This window comes from Bos mutus, chromosome 13, assembly GCF_027580195.1.
Source record: "Bos mutus isolate GX-2022 chromosome 13, NWIPB_WYAK_1.1, whole genome shotgun sequence".
Classification (NCBI taxonomy): domain Eukaryota; kingdom Metazoa; phylum Chordata; class Mammalia; order Artiodactyla; family Bovidae; genus Bos; species Bos mutus.
This window is the reverse complement of record NC_091629.1, coordinates 67,727,474-67,750,102: the sequence shown is the minus strand read 5'-3', so window position 1 is coordinate 67,750,102 and position 22,629 is coordinate 67,727,474. Positions and strand designations below refer to the sequence as shown.

The window sequence follows — 22,629 nt, the reverse complement described above, 5'->3', positions numbered from 1 at the left end:
ACCTAAATGGGAAAAGAGTTTGAAAAAGAATAGATATATCTATACATATAACTGAATTACTTTGCTGTACACCTATACATTGTAAATCAACTATAGTCCAATATAAAATAAAAAAATTTAAAAATTAAACACTTGGGTGTTATCCATGCTTGCCTATGTCCAAACTCGTTGAGCTGTACACTTTAAGTATGTGCTGTGCTCGCTTAGTCGTGTTCCACTCTTGGTGATGCTTTGTACTGTAGCCCGCCAGACTCCTCTGTCCGTGGGATTTTTCTGGCAAGTATACTGGAGTGGGTTGCCATTTTCCTCCTCCAGGGGCTCTTCCTGACCCAGGGGTCAAACCTGACTCTCCTGTGGCTCCTGCACTGCAGGCAGATTCTTTACCTTCTGAGCCGCGGGGGAGGCCTTAAATATGTGCAGTTTTGTATGTCAATTTCACCTCAGTAAAGTTTTTCTTTTTAAAAAAGAAACCCAAACAGAGGAACAATGATGACAGAGAATAGATCAGATAACTAAAAATAGGGCTTTACATATTTAAATTATACCATCAGAACCATGACTTATGAAAAAAATCAGCCTGAGTGTTGAAATAGCAGTGGGAATATTTCAAAAATAACATACAAAAATAACTTTCCTTAAAGATGAATGTTAGTGTTTGATAAATGAAAATCTCGGTTATTCTATTTGCACTCTAGCAAACACGAAATCTGAAGTTCTGAGTGGGTTCTTAACAGGTTTCCAGAATCTGGAATGGGGAAGAGTTTATAACTTTGCAGCCTCATGGCATGAGTCCTGATGGGCCTCAAATATTCAAAGTTAGAATGAACTCAGCTTCTCTTCCTGGATCTGGAGGGAGGGGGCAGAGACAACTTACACCAGCATCCCTCTGCTCTATGAAAGCGGTTTTCAAACTGGCTACACATAAGAATCAACTGGAGAGCTTTAAAAAATCCTCATGCTCAGGCGACACCCTGACCAATTAAATCAGAATTTCTGGGGGTAGGGCCCAGACACTGGCATTTTATAAAGAGTCCAAGGTGAATCCAATGTGGAGTCAAGGTTGAGGACCACATCAGTAGCAAAACATTAATTATTTTAAGATCCAATTTATACTAGGACTTCCCTGGTGGCACAGTGGATGAGAATCTGCCTGGCAACACAGGCAATATGGGTTTGATTCCTGATCCAGGAAGATTCCAAATGCCATGGAGCAACTACATTCAAACACCTCAACTACTAAGCCCGTGTGCTGCAACTAAAGCCCATGTGCCTGGAGCCTGTGCTCCAAAACATGAGGAGCCACCTCAATGAGAAGCCTGAGCACAGAAAACATGAGGAGCCACCTCAATGAGAAGCCTGAGCACAGAAAACATGAGAAGCCACCTCAATGAGAAGCCTGAGCACAGAAAACATGAGAAGCCACCTCAATGAGAAGCCTGAGCACAGCAACGAAAAGTGTAGCCTCCGCTTGCAACTAAAGACTGCATGTGGCAATGAAAACCCAGCCCAAACAAAAATATATAAATAAAATTATATTAAAAAAACTCACACTAGGCTCTTACTTGGCTTCAGAATATTTTAAAGACTGCTAAAATGTCGTAGTTTGCATGGATCACCACACTTCAGATATTCATTGATAACCATCTACGGACACCTCAGAGATAAACTGGGTGATTGCTTCCAGACCACCAAAATAAAGTGACTGTCACAAAAATGAGAGTCACATGGATTTTTTGGTTTCCCAGTGCATATAAAAGTTATGTTTACACTATACAGTAGCCTATTAACTCCGCAGTAGCATTGTCTAAGAAAACAAGGTACATACTTTAATTAAATATACTTCATGGCTAAAAAATGCTAACACTCATCTGAGCCTTCTGTGAGTTGTAATCTTTTTTACAAGAGTAACATCAAAGATCACCGATCACTGCTACTGCTGCTACTGCTAAGTCACTTCAGTCGTGTCCGACTCTGTGCGACCCCATAGACGGCAGCCCACTAGGCTCCCCGTCCCTGGGATTCTCCAGGCAAGAACACTGGAGTGGGTTGCCACTGCCTTCTCCAATGCATGAAAGTGAAAAGCGAAAGTGAAGTCGCTCAGTCGTGTCCGACTCTTCGCGACCCCATGGACTGCAGCCCACCAGGCTCTTCCATCCATGGGATTTTCCAGGCAAGAGTACTGGAGTGGGGTGCCATTGCCTTCTCCATCACCGATCACAGACAACCATAAAAAATACAGTAAAAATGAAAAAGTTTGAAGTATTGTGAGAATTACCAGACCATATGACAGAGACACAAGATGAGCAAATGCTGTTGGAAAAATGGCACTGACCGACTTGCTCAATGAAGGGTTACCACACAAACCTTCAATCTGTAAAAAACAGAGTATCTGTGAAGTGCAATAAAATAAACCATAAAAAAACAAAGTTCGCCTGTATATCTTTTTATTTGTGCAGAGTTATTAAAAATAAAAGGGGCTAAATGCACTTGAATCCAGAAATAGAAAAAGACATTCAGTGGGAAAAGTGGTGAAATTTGAATAAAGTCTGTAGTTAAGTTACTCACAGTATCAATACCAAGGTTAATGTCTTAGTTTTGATACTTATCACACAGTATTTATGATATTCACATTAGGGGAAGCTGGGTAAGGGGTATATGAGAATTCTGTACTATCTTTGCAGCTTTTCTGTATAACCAATTATTTCTACATAAAAATTTTAAAAATTGAATTACAAAAAACAGAAGATAGACCTAGTACTAATCCTGCATTGATTAACTAATGGTAGGAAATATCCCTGGACACAGAGTCTGGCACTGTGGCCTTGGACACTACTAATGAATGCAACTTAGGGGTGAAAGGAACTTAGAGAATCTTCCAGTTTCGTCTACATTTTGTTTCATATTTCTTTTCTCCATGCCCATCCAGAGCCTACGAAATGTCATCAACAGCATTTTACACTGAAAGACTCACTGACTATACACCAGTCACATACTGTACTATTAGGAATTATAACACTGCTGGCAACTCCTAACACTAGTGCAGTATTTTATAGCTTATAGCACTTTTTTCTTCTTTTTTTTGGCTGCACCATGCAGCATGAGGGACCTTAAGTTCCCTAACAAGGGATGGAACTGGTGCCCCCTGCACTGGGAGAGTGGAGTCTTAACCACTGAACTGGCTGGGAAGTCCCTACAGCACTTTATAAGTCTTGTTTTGATCTGAATTGGGAAAAAGGCAAATGCATGGGGTATGCCATGGATTGTAATAAAGGATGAAAGTTCAACTGCATTTTATTATTAAATACACAGTGTAGTACCCGCAGAAATCACACACACACAACCACACAACCCAATACACATGCATAATTAGAATATCCAGTTATTAAATGATCTGGCATTACTGTCTAGCAGTGCCCAGTGTGAGAGCTGAGGCAGGATACAGGACAAGGACAGTGGTTACCGACGTATTATCACCACCCTAGACACTTCCCTGGTGGCTCAGACGGTAAAGAATCTACCTGCAATGCGGAAGACCTAGGTTTGATCCCTGGGTCAGGAAGATCCCTTGGAGTAGGGCATGGCAACCCACTCCAGTATTCTTGCCTGGAGAATTCCATGGACAGAGGAGCCTGTCGGGCTACAATCCATGGAGTCACAAAGAGTCGTACATGACTGAGCACCTAAGCACACCGCACAGACCAAGCCTCACCCACAGGCACCATTCTTTGGTCACAGCTTTCATTCATTCCTTTCCCACCAAGAAAAGGAGCAAAGGTCAGATGACCAAAGAGGCCATGAGCCAACGCCTTGGCCCCAGGTGTGGTCAGCCCTTGACTGACAATGGCCTGAGTCACGGCCACCCCTGCCTTCCCTTTGTTCTGTCTCCTCATCCTGGTCTCTCCGAGGCTGGTTCCTGGTTTCCTAGGGGTCCCTGATACTCACTGTTCCCTGGTGAGTCAGGCCCACCTGCCATCTCTTTTCCAGGAACTGTCTGCCAGCTGCAAAGTCTTGTCTACCGATCTCGGCTGGCTGTCCACCACTTCTACCATCGCCAGAGGAGCCCTCCCACCCACACCCAGGTGAAGAGGTTGGTGGTGGCCACTCTTCCTCTGGACGATGCCAGACGATGGTTCATATCCTGCCTATCACCCCCACCCTCCCCAACAGGGCTCTCCAGCCGCCAGTTCACAGTCCAGGGAGAGGGACCCTTCCCGCCAGCCTGCGTGCCTCCAGCCTGCGTGCACGTGTACACACAGACACAGGCACACACACACAGACACACACACACTTTCCCCACCGGCCCGGGGAGCCAGGAGGTCAAGACCTGGAACAGACAGATATAAACACACACACACTTTCCCCACCAGCCCAGGGAGCCTGGGGCAGACGGGCTCCATTCGATGGGACAGGTGGGTGGTGCTGGGTGGTTTTCCTGCTTTCATCTCTCCTGGGAGCAGAGGGACTTTCTCCCTGATGTTCATTTCTTCCTGGCTGGTGCCATTAGGGCTGTGATCTGAAACCTTCGGCAGGTGTATTTTTTCCTCCTGGGCCCAGGACAATAACCTCATTCTCTGACTTGTTTATCCAAAAGGGAAGTCGAATTGGGACCCATCTTGAGTTCACTGGCTCTCTGAGAAGAGGAAACATACTTGGGAAATGTGAACAATGGGATATGATGAATTGAAACTGTGGTTTCCTTCTAATTAGTGAAAAATGTCTGAGTACCAGTTGAGAAGGTTATAGTGGTTTTCAGGAGAAAGGGTAGAAAACAAGTACATTCATGAAAGTGGTTATTCTCCATGTATATTTGTACATTTGTCTTAAAGCATTTTTAAAAATTACTTCGCTGACTCTTTCCCATCACAGCCCTCCAGGTCACAGCCCTGTTTACGAGGTCCCACCTGCAGGCACAGCAATCCTTCTAGACCAGGAGCAAGCAGTCCTGCCTCCCTTCCGGCTCTGTTCTCCGAGGCTCCAGGGCCAGGGGCAGCCTGTTCCTCCCGACTTTCTGGAGCCAGGTGTGACTCTGCCCCCAATACTGCTCACACTGCCACCTGAAAGGTTGCTAATTTAGAGGGTTGATAATCTGCCCAGTCTGCCCCAGACAGTCCCAACTTACACCCTCTTTTACCCACAGTGTCCTGATATGGATGATAAATGCTACGGCCGCCCCATCCACCTGCGGCTCCCGGAGGGTCCTCGCACATATACACCTGATCATCTCTCCCACCGACCAATGTGGATGCCTCCAGTCCTTGCTCTTGAGCCCAACCTGCTTCAGTGGGACCTGCCTCCCAGAGTCGTCTTGTCCAGATGCTAACCTAACCCTAATCTATTAATGTTTTAGGACATCATCTCTGTAATTCTAAGGATCTGGAGGAGCATGTATGCAAGTGTGTGTGTGTATGTACAGAGGAGCAAGAACTGTAAAACATTTGCTTAGAACAGTGTATCGAGGAATTTGTGCAGGTGTACACCGTACTCTTTTATTAACAATATATTAAGAAGGAAATTGAAATTTTAGTAAAGATACTCCTTCCTTGCGTTGCAAAACACCACTTTAGAGAGCCAAATTGAAAGATCACTGAACACAAATGTACTTTTCATCAGATGAGCAGTCTGAATTTTCCATTTTTATAGTCTACTTCATCGTTGACAGTGAAACTGCACAGATAACTCTTCATTTTGAATTTATCATCGCATTGACTTCCTGTTATTGTTATTCCAGCACTGGAAAGAAATGCTGCATTTCCAGACGTTTTCGTTTAACTCTAACAGAAAACAAACCCAGACAAATCTTTTTTTAAAAAGAAACATTTCAGTTCTGAACACGCACCGGCTTGATTATAAGAACTGGTTTACCTAATAATTTCATAATATGAGCATCATCCTAATTATATCCCTTGGCTGTTCCAGGCATGATCACAAGGCCTTTGAAATTCAAATGATGAACTTGGACTGACCCTGAACCATGAGACCTACGTGGCCTGCAGCAGCCTCCACTGGGGACAGTTGAGACAGTGCGATTTCGGGTTCCACATTTTCCCTTCGGGTTCTCTGAACACGTGGGTACTTACGTCTCATCCGTGAAGGCAATTCCAAAGTATTCCTTCTCCTTCAGGTTGAAGTGAGAGGCCACGAGGTCAAGCAGCTCCTTGGCCAAAAGCTTGGGCTGGAGAGAGAACAAAATGGGAGAGTAAGAGACGAGAGATTCCGTTTCCTGAAACATGCGATCTCAATCTCATATTTCTTGAAGGGAATGTCTCAAAGTTCAAGAACATCGATACACATGGTTTTTATAAAACCCAAGGAGTTGACAGTGAGGACAGGGCCATCAGTGGACTGAGACCTTCTGCCTTGTTTCCTGGTAGTTTGTTCTATCAACAAATGCTACTTGCTCATTGACAAGGCTGTCAGAGCTCACAGCTCTCCCTCCCACCCCCCACAGGAGAACATTTTATACTGAGTTGACATGAAGATATCTTATTAAAAAAAATATATATATATATATATATACACACACAAGAAAGTGAACGTGAAGCCGCTCAGTGATGTCCGACTGTTTGCGACCCCATGGACTGCAGTCTACCAGGCTCCTCCGTCCATGGGATTTTCCAGGCAAGAGTACTGGAGTGGGTTGCCATTTCCTTCTCCAGGAGATCTTCCCAACCCAGGCATTGAACCCGGGTCTCCCGCATTGTAGGCAGACACTTTACCATCTGAACCACCAGGGAAGTCCCTTATATAAATACATAGTCATACATATGTAATGGGCTACCCTGGTGGCTCAGATGGTAAAGAATCTGCCTGCCATGCAAGAGACATGGGTTCGATCCCTGGGTCGGGAACATCCTATGGAGAAGGAAATGGCTGCCCACTCCAGTATTCTTCCTGAGAAATCCCATGGACTGAGGAGCCTGGCAGGCTACAGTTCATGGTGTCACAAAGAGCCAGACAAAACTAAGCAACTAACACTAACATATGTAATATATATATGCTGTGACATACATCAAATATATATTGCATAACACAAATGTTATATAATACTATAATATATTAATACTATAATTAATATATTATAGAATGTGAAGATAGATATATTGGTTTGGTCAATAAGCTCATTTTGATTTTCACATAAGATATAATGGAAAAACTTGAACTTTGTAGCCAACCTAATATATATATATATACCATGCACTTATATAGTATTTGCTATGTGCTATCTGCTATGTGCTAGGGCCTATTCCAAGCACATTACAAACACCAGCTTCTTTAACCCTCATCACAACTCTATAAGGTGGTTCTATTATTAATTCCATTGTATGGGGAGGAAACAGGTGCCCAAAGATTAAACATCTCTAAGTACTGTAGTTGAGATTTGAACTCTGGTTCCAGAGACTACCCTTGACTACACTATGCGTGTGTGTGTGTGTGTGTGTGTGTGTGTGTGTGTGTATGTGTTAGTCGCTCAGTCATGTCCGACTCTTTGCGACCCCATGGACTATATAGCCCACCAGCCTTCTCTGTCCATGGAATTCTCCAGGCAAGAATACTGGAGTAAGTTGCCATTTCCTTCTCCAGGGGATCTTCCCAACCCGGGGATCAAACGAGTGTCTCCTGCATTGGCAAGTGGATTCTTTACCATCTGAGCCACTTGGGAAGCCCTGATCATTCTATATGCTCCCATAATTTAAAATTCAAACAATAAGAGTAACTTCCTGACAGAAATGTTAACATTAAGGCCAGAGAAACTTGAGAATAGTTATTTAAGAATAAACCAAAAATTTGCCTTTCCAAGAATATTTTTATCATCAACTCTTTCCTGAACATCTCTGCCAATCTAAAGGAGTGTGTCAGAGCCTTAGGTATGAAATCATTGTAGCTGTTTGCATTGTCAATACATCCATCACTCTGGCCTATCACTTAAGATGACCACAGACTACCAGGCAAATATTTTATTTTCTTGGGCTCCAAAATCATTGTGGACAGTGACTGCAGTCATGAAATTTAAAGGCGCTTGCTCTTTGGGAAAAAAGCTATGACAAATATAGACAGAGTATTAAAAAGCAGAGACCTCTCTTTGCTGACAAAGGTTCACATAGTCAAAGCTATGGTTTTCCCAGTAGTCATGTATAGATGTGAGAGTTGGACCATAAAGAAGGCTGAACACCAAAGAATTGATGCTTTTGAACTGTGGTGCTGGAGAAGACTCTTGAGAGTTCCTTGAACAGCAAGGAGATCAAACCAGTCAATCCTAAAGGAAATCAACCCTGAATATTCATTGGAAGGACTGATGCTAAAGCTCTAATACTTTGGCCACTTGATGCGAAGAGCTGACTCACTGGACAAGACTCTGATGCTGGGAAAGACTGAGGACAGGAGGAGAGGGTGGCAGAGGATGAGATGGTAAGATAGCATCACCAACTCAATGGACTGAGTCTGAGCAAATTCCAGGAGGTAATAAAGGACAGGGAAGCCTGGTGTGCTGCAGTCCACAGGGTCACAAAGAGTCAGACACGACTCAGCAACTGAGCAACACCACCACCACCAGCTTCAGATGTAGGAGGGGAAGGAAAGGCTGATAATAGAGATGTGGAGCCAAAAGGTGTCAACTATTTATAAACTGCCTCCAAGATCAGGTTTTTCTAGATGCATTGCCTTTATTCTACAACAACCACCCTGTTCCAGCAAGTATACTCACTGGATGTCTCTAAGCACAAAGCAAAAAAGAATGCAAGAAGAGAAAATGTGTGTGTGTGTGTATTTCCATTAATGCACATTAGTATACCATTCCTGAGTAAATTTCCTGTTCTGATGGTTACTTTGTTCCATTTTTCTATTAAGAGGGTGGATAAGATGTATAAATCAAGAGCTACATAGCAGGACTTCCCTGATGGTCCAGTGGTTGAGGGTCCACCTGCCAGGGCGAGGGACACGGGTTCGATCCCTGATCTGGGAGGATCTCATGTGCCACGGAGCAACTGGACCTGTGCACTGAAACTACTGAACCAGTGTGCTACAGCCACTGAAGCCTGAAAGCCTAGAGCCTGTGCTCCACAATAAGAGAAGCCACCACAGTGGGAAGCCCACGCACAGCAACTGAGTAGCCCCCACTTGCCGCAACTAAAGAAACCGTGTGTGCAGCAACATACAGCCAACACAGCCAAAAATCAAATAAATAAAAATTAATTTTAACAAAGAGTTACATAACAGTTTTAGAACTAGCATCAGTTCAGTTCAGTCGCTCAGTCGTGTCCGACTGTTTGTGACCCCATGAATCGCAGCACGCCAGGCCTCCCTGTCCATCACCAACTCCCAGAGTTGACCCAGACCCACGTCCATCGAGTCAGTGATGCCATCCAGCCATCTCATCCTCTGTCGTCCCCTTCTCCTCCTGCCCCCAATCCCTCCCAGCATCAGAGTCTTTTCCAATCAGTCAACTCTTCGCATGAGGTGGCCAAAGTACTGGAGTTTCAGCTCTAGCATCATTCCTTCCAAAGAAATCCCAGGGCTGATCTCCTTCAGAATGGACTGGTTGGATCTCCTTGCAGTCCAAGGGACTCTCAAGAGTCTTCTCCAACACCACAGTTCAAAGGCATCAATTCTTCGGCGCTCAGCCTTCTTCACAGTCCAACTCTCACATCCATACATGACCACTGGAAAAACCATAGCCTTGACTAGACGGACCTTTGTTGGCAAAGTAATGTCTCTGCTTTTGAATATGCTATCTAGGTTGGTCATAACTTTCCTTCCAAGGAGTAAGCGTCTTTTAATTTCATGGCTGCAGTCACCATCTGCAGGGATTTTGGAGCCCCAAAAAATAAAGTCTGACAGTGTTTCCACTGTTTCCCCATCTATTTCCCATGAAGTGATGGGACCAGAACTAGCATATGATCTCGCAATTCCACTTCTGGATATTTACCCAAAGTAAACAAAAACACTAACTTGAAAAGACATATGTACCCTCTTGTTCACTGCAGCATTATTTGCTACAGTCTAGACATGGAAGCAAGCTAAGTGTCCGTCTAGATGAATGGGTAAAGAAAATGTGGTATATACACACAATGCAGTATTATTCAGCCATAAAGAAGAGGGAAATTTTACCATTCACAACGACATGCGTGGACCTTGAGGGTATTATGCTAAATGAAATAAATCAAAAGAGAAACATAAATACTATTTGGTCTCACTTATATGTGGAATCTAAAAAAGAAAATTAAAAACACTTCATAGATACACAGAACAGACTGATGGTTGCCAGAGATAGGGGGGATGAGTAGGGGCAGGTGAACTGGTTTAAGATGGTAAAAAAAAAAAAAGAGTTATGAGACAGTTTAGTTTCTTATTTTCACTTTTTTGGTGCTACTAAGGACTGTGCTGTGTCCCCCCTCCCAAATTCATATGTGGAAGCCCTAAACCTCGTTGTGATGGTTTTAGGCAGTGTGGCCTTTGGGAGCTGATCAGGGTTAGATGAGGTCATAAGGGCAGGTTCTCATGATGGGATTAGTGTCCTTATAAGAAGAGATCCCAGCGAGCTGGCTTGCTGTCTCTCCACCAGGTGAGGACACAGTGAGAAGGCTGCAGTCTCCAAGTCAAGAAAAGAGCCCTCATAGAGCCCAACCAGGCTGGCACCCAGACCTCGGACTTCCACCCTGCAGAACTGTGACAAAATCAGTGTCTCCTATCTAAGCCTCCAGGTCTATTGTATTTGTTAGGCAGCGACTAAGACAGGGGCACTTCCTTTGATCCAACAAACATTTATGGAGTGTCTAAAATGTGTAGGGCACTAGCGAACCCTGCAGGAGATACAAAAATGCACAGCACACAGTACTTGCCAATAGGCCCTCAGACTCTCTTTAGGGCACAGAGTAACAGCTAGTGTTCATTGCAAAAAGCCAAAGCAGATGGTCCCGTCTCTGCTGCCTCATCCTGGGCTCCCAGCATGGCAGCCTCGGGGTCTCATCACCATCAATTTACCAATGAAAATTGCCAAAAATGATGACAGTGGTTTTGAAGCAGGGGCAGAGCTTCCTCCCCCCAGAAAACATAAATCAACAGGAGAATCCATTTTGATAAATCAATGTCATCCCATATGCTATGCTTCCATTCACACTAAGGAAGGCAGGGGAGTCAATGTGGCACATCTCAGAGCATCATTAATGAGTGACAAGTAGGATCAGAGGGGAGGAGGGCTCTTGAAGCTTCAGGCTGTATTTGTTAAGGGATGCTGTGGGGCTGTGTTGCTAGCATCACCTCCATCCCCACAAGGCACCTGGCTGCCCAGATAACAAGTATTTAATGCAGAGGCTGTGACCCAATGGAGGGAGGTAAGGCTGATTTTTACATTGCAAAGTACCGTAACTCATCCTTCCAAATGCTTGCATCCCTTTCAGAACAGTCACAGCATTTCTATAATCTGCTATTTCTTTAAACATTTTGATCATGTTTGGGGTCTTCCTTTGAAGCTGGTGTCTCATGTGTAAAAGCATCCTCACTGGTCTTGGAACAGATTTTATATTTTTTTAAATGGCAAAAGTCACATGAGGCCAACTCTGGTGAATGGTGATAGAGGGTGCACGGGGGGAGCACGCTGGATCAAACTGTTTTCTAAAATGAGGTGTGACTGGTAATTCATTATTTGTGGGTTCTTAGAGGTAATGGGGAGATTCCCAGCCCAAACTTGGAAATGATGGAAATAAGATTTCCTTCTCTTTGAGAGTTAAACTTGAAAGCCATCATCTCAAGAGAAATGACCAGAGGTATACAAATTTACCCAAGAAAAGAAGAGAGTTAAACTTGAAAGCCATCATCTCAATGGAATTGACCAGAGGTACACAAATTTACCCAGGAAGAGACAAGAAGTCATCTATCACATGACTAAATACTGTAGTCGTTCCATAGAATGGGCTGGGTGAATGACCAGCCTGTGTGCAGAAGTGGTGGGGAGTCTGGGAAAAGGAAATGAGCTGAGAAAAGTACTGTAGTCTTAGCCCATAGGCCTTAAATATTAATGTTTGAGTCCCAGCAGTAAGGCCTTTTCTCTGTAGAAATGAAGGCATGGGGCTACCTTAGCCAGTCATTTGAAACAGTCAAATTACATATTTAATTCCCCTTCTTCCAATCTCATGCCTTTCAAAGAACTTACTGAGGTACTGTCATGTCCTTCATATGAGTAGTCTCCTATATGATGACATTATCATCTAAATTAAGAGATTTTTGTGAGTTTCCTGGCAGTCCAGTAGTTAAGAATTTACCTTCCAATGCAGATGGTGCAGGTTTAAACCCTGGTCAGGGAGGTAATAATATCCCACATGGCTCAAGACCAAAAAACCAAAACATAAAACAAAAGCAATCTTGTAACAAATTCAATAAAGACTTTAAAAATGATCCACATTAAAAAAAATCTTAAAAAAAATAAGACACACTCCTCTTCTACTGTCATGGTGACTGGCAATGCCCTAGCTGGTAGCCGCTCTACCAATGAGAGCAAGCTCTCCCACCCACCTCATGGATGAGTAGCCTGAGTGAGAAATAAACCTCATTGTTCAGTTTTCACCATGACCTTAGGGGTTGGTTTGTCATCAGAGAATAACCTAGCTTATCCAATTGATTCAGGCACTGAAATCTTAATTCCCTGTATGGTAGGTTTAAAGCTATTTAAAAGTCAGTGATTCCCTGAACTTGCAAACTAAGACAATATCCCACCTTGATGCGGTGGTGATTAATGAACTTACATCGTTCAGAACATTTCCTAAACTCATTTGGTGAACACTGCTGGGTAAGCAGAAAGCTTTATGCTATTAGTTACTTTGAAGGGACGTTTACAAAATCTGCTGATTATAATTTGCCAATTACTTGTACTGTAAACATTTGTGGAGCTTTGCAGGATTTGGCTGGGAGCAAGGCCAGGCAGGTGGCCTGTAGACTAGTCAGGTTCTTCAGGACAAATGTGGCTGAGGCCTCAATGCCAATGTGAGCAAGGCAAGCCCTATGCGTTGTGGGTTAGAAACAGCCTATTCTGGGTCACTGGCACCATCCAGGCTCTCCGAGGTCACGATGTTTAAGACTGACTTTCTCTCAACCTATAATGAACTTTGTTCACTCAATAGCTTTTCTCATTTTCTTTTTCTATCTCAGATTCTTTTCCCATGTGCCCTTCTAGGCTTTAAACCATCCTTATAACTGACAAATAGATTTTCTTTATAAATGTCTTACTCTACCATACAGATCTGAGTTCCCAGGGCTCTGGACTATTCCAGTGGGAAACTGTGCACATACCTGCATGGACAGGGTTCCAGAATGGGCCCCGTCTATACTGGCTTCCAAGGTGGGACATGATTGGATTGTAAAGATCAAAAGAACACTTCACAGGGACACATGGCTCTACAGTGCTCTGGGCACACATGATCCTTCTAGCTGACCTTGTGAACTGTCCAGGCAAAGTGTGGCGAGAGGGATCAGCTGACCAGATGGTACCCTAGTTCCTCTCTAGTTCTCCACAGAATATTTTTATTATCAATCACACAGTCTACTTTCCACTTAACATGGCTCCATTCCAGAGAGATGCTCTTAGACAAACTATGTAACTGCTATGAACCTCAGCATTTTCCTTTATAAAATTATGAACTAGATTGATGAATTAAGACTCCTGCCCTTGGATTCTTTATTCATTAAGCTTTTTATTAAATTTAGTTCCTTCCTTCCCTAAAACCTGCCCAATGTTCTCAAGGGTCTAGTCATTCTTTCTAAAAAAAACTCTGCAACCATTCTGGATCTCCCTGGATCTCTTAAATCTATCAGTTAACATAGCCATCCTTCTTATTCAATCTCGGGCAAGTCACTTGACCTTTCTGCACCTCAGTTTCCTTGGCTGCAAAATGGGGATGGTCTCCATGCCCACATCATAGGACTGCAATGAGGACTGAATGAATTAACACTGACTTGCATTAGGTGCCAGAGCAAGTGCTTGAGACAAAGTGAATGTTCTATGTGTTCACTATTACTTCAGATGCTCTTTATCTCACCTATGAATTATGATAATAGTCTCCTAAATGGTATCAAGTTGTAAAGGCCAGTCTGGTATTTAAGGCCACTCTTTTGATTATAGGGCCTATCTAATCTCACTTTTCTCCAATTCTCTCCCAAAGTGCTCATTTCTGTCTAATCTGTTTGTATCAGAGTGGAAAAAAAAAAAAAAAAAACACCAATCTCATTTCTGTTTTCAAACCTTGCCCACAATATCCTCTCTCCCCTGCCCCCTCCCATTTAAATTTTATTTTGCTCAAGGCCCACGGGTCCACTTCTTGCAGGAAGGACCCTGGATCATCCCATCTCTAAATAGTCTCATTCTCCTCTGAACTCCTCTAGCATTTACCACAGGGATTTCATTCAACCTTGGCATGCATACTCTTATGTTGCAGTAAATTCATTTATTTTTATTATCCTTTAACTTTTTTAAAATTGGGGTACAGTTGCTTTGCAATGTTATGTTGGTTTCTGCTATGAATCAGCTATATAGATACAAATATATCTCCTCCCTCTTGAGCCTCCCTTCCCTGCCATCCCACCCCTCTAGGTCATCATTGAGCTGAGTTCCTGTGTTATACAACAGGTTCCTACTAGCTATCTATTTTACACATGGTAGTGTATATATGTTAACCCAATCTTCCAATTCATCCCCTCTTCATGTCCACATGTCCACTCTCTATATCTGTGTCTCTGTCCCTGCCCTGCAAATAGGTTCATCTGTACCATTTTTTTTTTTAGATTCCACCTATATGCATTAACAAACAGTATTACTTTTAATTCAAACATTTTTTAAAGTATGGTAAAACAACATAACATAAAATTGAGCATCTTAACCACTTTTAAGTATGCAGTTCAATATTATTAAGTATATTCACACTGTTGTTCAGCTCTAGAATATTTCCTCTTGCAAAACAATTCCCCATCCCCCCTCCTCCAGCCCCTGGCAACCATCAGTCTACTTTCCATTCCTATGAACCTGACTACTTCAGGTACCCCATCTAAGTACAATTGTAAATTATTTGTCCTTTTGTGGCTGGCTTATTTCACTTAGCATAACATCTTCAGAATTCATTCACGTGGCAGCAGGTATCAGAATGTCCTTACTTTTCAGGGTTGAATAATATTCCACAGTATGAATGAACCACATTCTGTTTATTTATTGATCCACTGATGGACACTTGGGTTACTTGCCTGTTTTGGCTTCTGCAAATAGAACAGGGTGTTCTGAACATGGTGAATTAGTTTGTGACATGACTTGCTGTGCCCTGTAATGGGCTGAATGGAGACCCCCTCCCAAAAGGTCTATCCTAAATGCTGCAGCCAGTGAACATGACCCTGGATTATACATGATGTGATTATGATCCTTGAAAGGAAGTGCAATCACACAGATCCTTCTAGGAGAGAGACGGATGGAGTTCTGACACATACAGCCAAACGCTAGAGAACCACGTGAAGATAGAGATGGAAGTGATGAAGCCACGTGTCAGGGAAGGCTGGCAGTCACCAGAAGCTGAAAAGAATGGATTTTCCCCTCCAGCTTCCAGAGGAAGCTCAGCTCTGCTGACAGCTTGACTTTGGCTTCTGCCTTTCAGAACTGTGAGAGAATGTGTTTGTTATTTCAAGCGCCCAAGTTTGTGGTGATTTGTTATGGCAGCCTCAGAAAATGAACACACACCTACAGACAGAAGCCCCGCAGAGCCTGGCGTTCAGGTCCTACCAACAGGAAACCCCAAACCCCTCGGTTGTTTGAGACACAAAACGGGGTCTCCGGAGAAAGCCCTGTACTAGTATTTGCACTTTCTCTTTATAATGCCATTGACCTGGGCAAGGAAGCCGCAGACACAAGTCCAGCTGGGGACACCTTTGTTTCAGGGGCTGATCGGAGGCAGCCAGTGGCTGCCGGCAGCTTCAACTCAGTCACTTCTCCCCTCAAGCCCTTTCCTGTCACCCCCCATTCCTTGAGGGCAACTCACAGATTCGAAATCAATGGAATTGCTACTTCTGAATTAATTGCATTAAAAAATTAAAACCTCGCACGGCTCCCATCTGTGCTTTGGGAGGAATCACGGGGCTGGGAGACTGAGAGATCACCCTCTCCCCTTTCCTTCCTCCCTAAGGCTGTTCTGGAACTCACTGTGGTCACAGTGCCCCCTGTGACCGCCAGGCTGCTGGGGACAGCTGGGTCACACCCGTCCCTGGGCACCGGGTACTGCATCCCCCATCCCAGAAAAATGTGATTCCCGCCCCGGAGAAGGAGGCCGAGGCGGAGCAGCTGTACGGTGGTAGAGTCCTGTGCTGAGAGTGGAAAGAAAGAAAGCGAGGTCAGTGCTCTTTCTTCCCAACTTTTCTGAAAACCTAGAGGGAGACAGGGAGGTGAAGAGGGCCAGCTCTGAATTAATGATGCCAGAGCTTGCCTGCGGCCTCTTTGAAGCCCTGCCTGTTACTGTGTTTCCCGGAGCAGCTGGGAACCTGGCTCCCACCCTCCCCTCCCCCCCGGGGGGCTCGGCAATAAGCAGCCGAGCGCTGGTTGGCTGCTCCTTCATCCTGGGGAGGGGCGCCGCGCGAACCATCGAGAGAATGCATGAGGTCATCCCGCACACAGCCGCGGGTCTAGCTGCGCTCCCCTTCCCGGTCGCCCCCCTGATGCTCTGGCTGATTAGCTGGGGAGGCGGGCTTCCTTCCAGCCTCTTCCAGCAGCCCTTGGGTTCCCTTGGTTGGGGGCAAATGCGGGGAGGCTTTATGTAGGCTGATTCGTTCTTCAGGGCCCCCAGGTGCCTGGGATAGGCAGGGGTAGGGATGCGGGTGTTGTAAATCTCAGTGGGTCCTGACAGAGAGAGCATCTCAGCATCTGGGAGGTCCCCATTCAGTCTGAACCCCAACTCATTAGAGGACAGGAGACAAATGCTTGACCTCCAGCTCAGGGGGGGACCAGCAGCAGAGCATTGCAGCAAAGCTGACTCCAGACACAGCCAATACTAAGGGTTTCTGTTTACTGGTGCAGCATCTCTCCCAGCAGAGAAGTGAGTCAATCCTTACCCAGGAGGCAGATGTCAGGATCACCCCAATGTAATACAGGAGGAGCCAAAGCCCAGAGAAAGGAGTATCTTGCCAAATGCACAAAGTTAGTAACCAGCAGATTTAACTCAATGATCAGGCAGGTATAAATCACCTAGGAACATCAGATTATATAAAAAGCTACTGACTGGTTACCCAACCCATGTTTAACTGATAAGGCAGGAAACTAAGATTCATGGGGCTGAGAAGCCTGTCCATGGACAAGGGAGGTCACCTTAGTGATCAGCACACATGGGGCCAGGATAGCCCTTTGCTAGTCCACTTTGGGCTTCTCTGTTGGCCCACCTGCCAATGCAGGAGACGCAGGTTTGATCCCTGGGTTGGGAAGATCCCCTAGAGAAGGAAATGGCAACCCACTCTAGTATTCTTGCCTGGGAAATCCCATGGACAGAGGAGCCTAGTGGGCTACAGTCCACGGGGTCGCAGAAAAGAGTCATTAGCAACTGAACAACAAGAGTCCACTTAAGCAGGTGGTTTGAGAAAAGGCTGCAATGATCTGGAACAGGAAGGGAAGAAAACAGAGGGCATCAATCACGGGGGAGTCCTGGAAGAAAAAAAGCTGTCACTGCACACACTATGCTCATGTCCAGGGTTCCTGGCCCTTTCCCGCTTTCCCTCCAGCTGCTGCTGCCCCTTTGCCCCGGGGCACCACCATATTCTACCGCCCCCTGCCCCCCTCCAGGTTCTGGGCTGCATGCTTCACTTATATCATCTTATTCCATCTTCAAAGCAAACCTGTAACACGTTGTACACATGCAGACACTGGAGCTTAGAACGGTCACTGTGCCCAAGGCACAACCCCCCAGGGGCACAGGGCAGACGAGGGGCTCGAGACGGGACTGACTCCAAAGATTTGGTTTTAAAAGCTGCATAATCCAGCAAGTAACGGACAACACAGACAGGAAGAGGATGAAGCTGTGTTTTTTAAATGCAACAGAATTCTGCCAGACAATATGTTCCCAGAGGACAGGATCAGGTTTGATCAATATGTGTAGCCCTGCACCCGAGCACAGTGCCTGGCACGCAATAGGCACCTAATAAAGGTGGTTTGTTATTTTGTTTTAATTGGTAGATCAGGACAGACTGAAGGGTCTTGGTTTGATTGCTCCACCAGTCTAGCAAGAAAGCTGACCATGGGGGAGAATGAAACCTCCATGCTCACTCAAGCCTGGTTGGAAGCACAGAACTCCTAGGCAGAGACTGTGGGGCCCCATGTGGTCCAGAAACCACAGACCCAGATACAAGACAGTCCCTGGGTTTCAAGGGGTCTTATACCTTGAGGTACCCAAGAAGGACGCTCTGACATATACTTTGGCAAAGTTACTCGTATCCCCAGGAAAGGATGTTTGTGTCTGTACTCCTAACCCCTCCTTTTAGTGCATCTTTTCCTCCAACCTGACTTCTCCCTGCAACCAACTCCCTTTAACCTCATCCCTCTGCCTCCTCCCCATTCTCACTCCTTCCAACAGACCCTGTCATTTAATCCAGCATCAGGGACTTCCAGGGAATAACCTCTGGTTTCCCACTTACTTGGCCCCTTCCTTTATACTATTCTTATATATTATTCTTTATGTGATACTAATGTACTCCCTTGTTCTCATCCTCTTATTTCCACATGGCTTCTTCCACATTTTGCTAAGATACACCCTAGTCCCAGTGTGGGGAAAAATTGGGGTTGCTATCAGTCTGGGAAGCTGAGTCTTTCTCATCCATGCATTTGAATGATGCCCAATGGGAAGGCTCTGACAAGCACACATAATCATTACTCCTCCAGAAATGCAAAGTGCTCCTGCTAGCCAGCTGGGGAGCCTGCTTTATTCAGGGTCTGCTCCCCGGGGACTCCGGGTGGGTGGGCAGGTGTTCAGTGGGAGCGCCTGCTGATTAACACACTACTCCCCCAGACTCCAGCCTGCTCAGGGCAATGTCACGCAGACTGCTCATCCAGGGTGGCTCCCCTTGGCAGCCTCTCCGAATTCATGAGATGATAACCGCTTCAGTGAGGCAAAAACACAAAGAGATGCATGGTGTTCAGATGGTCTCTATAAGATTGGGCTGGCTGACAGTCTTCAGCCCCAGTCTGGAGATTCTGGAAGCAAATATGGGGGATGCTAAGGGTCTTGGGATTCATCGTCCATGGTCATCATGTCTACCACGCCTATTTTTCCCTTTAAATCAAAGCCTGCCCTGCATACCAGGTTATGACCCTATTTTGTCCTACCACGAGTGATAAATTACTATTTTTGACATAAACCACCCATACATTCCCTGGAAGGTGAAGTGAGTTCTCCAGGATGAAACTGGCCAATTGGTCACCTTTCCAATGGGACAAACGACACCCAAACCCATTCAAACTTGAAGTCTTCATGACACTGCACACTGAGGTCTTCCCTTTGCTTAACGTTCAGGCAAGAGTGAAGGAGAGCATCGTTCCAGGGCACAGGACATTGGAGCTTTGAGATTAGCTCTGTGTGGTTCACCGGAGGCCATGGACTCTAAGGCAAGGCTCGATCATTCCAACCATAAATTCTGTAGTCCTCGGTACTGAGGAGCTCTTAGGAGTCTCATTGGTAAGGGGACGATGTGGCAGTAGCACAGAGAGGAAGAGTTAGGGTAGAGCCATTTTCTGGGACAGGTACCTGTGATGAACAGAAGGATGGCACCTGCTGTCTTATGCCAAGGGCATGCATGGTTTTCAGAGAGGCTTCATCACCCACATACAGGAAATAGAAAGCTTGCCATCTAGCATGATGATGGGGAGAGTGCGACATTGTGGGGGCTTAAAAATATATATGGTGCTATGATGGATCTTAAAATGTAAGTGCCCCTTTCATGCAGTCTAGTCAGTGGATTTGTAGTCAGACACCAAGGCTTGGAAACCCAATTCTATTCCATGTGTAACATGATCGGCATTTATTTTCACTTTGAAACATTGGAACAATAACACCTACTTCATGGGTTGCTGTGAGGAGTCAATACACGATCATTTATAAAGTACTTGGTGCATGAAGGTGCTGAATAAAAGCACACTCTCCTTTTCTCCTTCCATCAGTAACTTATCCCCTCATCGCTTTGACATGGGCCTACTCTGATCGGAATCTAAATCCTCTTTTGAGTGAACTGTCATATCCTTTATCTCAGGGACCATGAATAAATCATCACTAGGCAATAAGGAGAAGAGAAAGCAGACAACTTCCCTTGGAAACGAACTCATTTGGGTAGACTTGCCCTAAATAGCACCCATCTCTGCTCCCAGTGTCTGCTCAGTGATGCTCGGCTCCATTCACTACAGTGATGTACTCTCTCACATCAGTCCTTGTCTCCTGCTTCTTTACGGTTAAAACAACATTTGCTGGCCAGAAATAAACCTCTCTCCTGCTCCAGGGACTTATCAAGGCACGGTGCCGGCTTTCTGAGGTTGGTTAGCATTTTAATTTGGAAGTTCCCCAAGGCTCCTCCCTGCGGACCCTCCCCCCATGGCTCTTGCAAATTGCTGGCAGGTACAAGCTAGAGAGAGACAGTGAGCTCTGCCCATGATGTCATTTCCAATATAATTAAGAAGGCACTCTCGCTGCCGCCGGGGGTGGGAGAGAGATGAGAAATGCACAGGCGCTGGTGTCTCAGGAGGTAAAGGAGGGGAGAGCAACTTTTGGCTGAGGAATATTTATTCCTGAAGAGTCGTTTCACTGAAGTCAGCCGACAACAAAGCAAAAGCACGGCAGCCCCTCCCGTGCAATGTGCTAATTAAGTGGATGAGAACAGATGACGTGCTACGGGGTCCAAGGGAAAACTGGGCGCCTGTAAGGCCCCCATTCTCGGATCAGAAATACTATTTTATTATTTGCCTACATTGACCCCCAGCCCCACTTTCAGAAGGCTCGGAGGAAGCTTACAAAATTTTAGATGGTATAAAATAGGGGGATTAAAACACTAAATAAGACAGACTCCACTGAAGGTGATCAAACACGTGAAATAAACTAGTTCCTGGTGCTGACCAGGTTACACCAGTTTTGTTAGCAGACCCAAGAAGCACGCTAAGTTCTCACACACAGGCAAGCCTTTCCTGGGAGTGCATCCCAGAAGGAATTTATCAATTGGTCCCACACGGGAAGGGACAGCATACAGCACGTCTTCAGCACAGTCCCTGGGAAAGACAGGACTGTTTCGTAGTTTAGCCCTCTATGCAACACCCTCTCCACCTGGAGCAGGTTTTAAAGCAGTCTCCCGAAGCCCAATGGGATATTCTGGGACAGGCCTTATGTTTGATTTATTTACATAAGTGAATTTGGCTGGAAATTTTGGAGGCGATATTTTATTAGGTTCTTAACACATGCTCGCGTCAGCTATTAGGCAGCTTGGCACTGATGTTCTGTCTTGACTCTGAAGCCAAGCCACCGAAGAAATTGGCAGTCAGTCCAATTCAGGCAAACCACACCAACCTCCTGCAGACTGATAAGGTGAGATGAAGGAATCGCGTCCAAAAATTCACAATGGGAAAAAGGAGAAGCAGGTGAGCTGAGCAAAGGGCCCTTGGACATGGTGGGGCTGAATCGGAGGTGCTGATACAAGGCCAGGAGGCAGGGATGGTCTGCATGTGCATCTCATCTTGGGAAGGTCTGCAAGCCCACCGGGAGGAGACCTCCACACCAAGGGGGTAGGCGGGAGCCCTGTTCTTTCCTTTATTGCTGGGGTTTTCACTGTACATTTGCCCCCAGGGCCTCCCGGCCCCTTTCTTTTCCTCTGCTGCCCCTACTACCATTTTTTTGGGCTCTCAGTGTGGCACATGGGAATCTTAGTTCCCCAACCAGGGATCGAACCTGTGCCCCCTGAAGTGGAAGCATGGAGTCCTAACCACTGGACCACCAGGGAAGCCCCCTTGCCCCCAACTACCCTTTAAATTTAAGACCCTGTGCTGCAGCCTCTCTGAAGGGGGAGCTGCCTTGGCCTCACACCTGCTCTGGAGTTCCCACCCAGGCGTCCCCAGCATCGCCATGTGACGTCTGGGCTCAGGCTCACAGGGCCCATCAGCCTCCCCGGATGTTCAGGTCTTACAGCAGGTGCATCTGTGCTCAGAGTCTATTCCTCTTCAAGAATGACCACGTCTGGGGAGCAGGAACAGCATCCTCTTTATCTTCATTTTCACAGAGCCTGACCCAGATGGTCAATGTTAAATGACTGTCCAGGTGGATCAATGAATGAATGGATGGATGAATGCATCCATCAATTAATGAATAGTGGAGGAAGGATCAGAGCAAGAGGAGCCTTCACAGTGATAAAAACCAGTGTCCCCTGAGTTCTGTCCCCAGGTCCAGGCCCTCCTTGGTCTTCACACAGGCCCCAAGGGACCTCACCCGTCCTTGTTCTAAGTCCTACCAGGTTCAAGTGCCTTCAAAGCCAGCAAGGACATCCATCTCAGGAGGTGTCAGGGAGTCACTCTCAACTGCTAGGGTCTCTCTACATATTCAGCGGGACTCTTCTAGAAGAGGATCCAGCTCAGGGCTCGTGCCGCCTCCTAGTTTATTATCCAGA

The 22,629-nt window shown here is 45.5% G+C and overlaps 1 protein-coding gene across 1 annotated transcript in view; it reads right to left on the bottom strand.

Annotated features, from left to right (window-relative positions):
* FRMD4A (FERM domain containing 4A) overlaps nt 1-22,629 on the bottom strand; it is a 328,482-nt gene that overhangs the window by 164,966 nt on the left and 140,887 nt on the right. Inside the window, 1 exon segment of the mRNA XM_070381930.1 lies at nt 6,078-6,172. Within this exon segment, the coding sequence (XP_070238031.1) occupies nt 6,078-6,172 (95 nt within the window).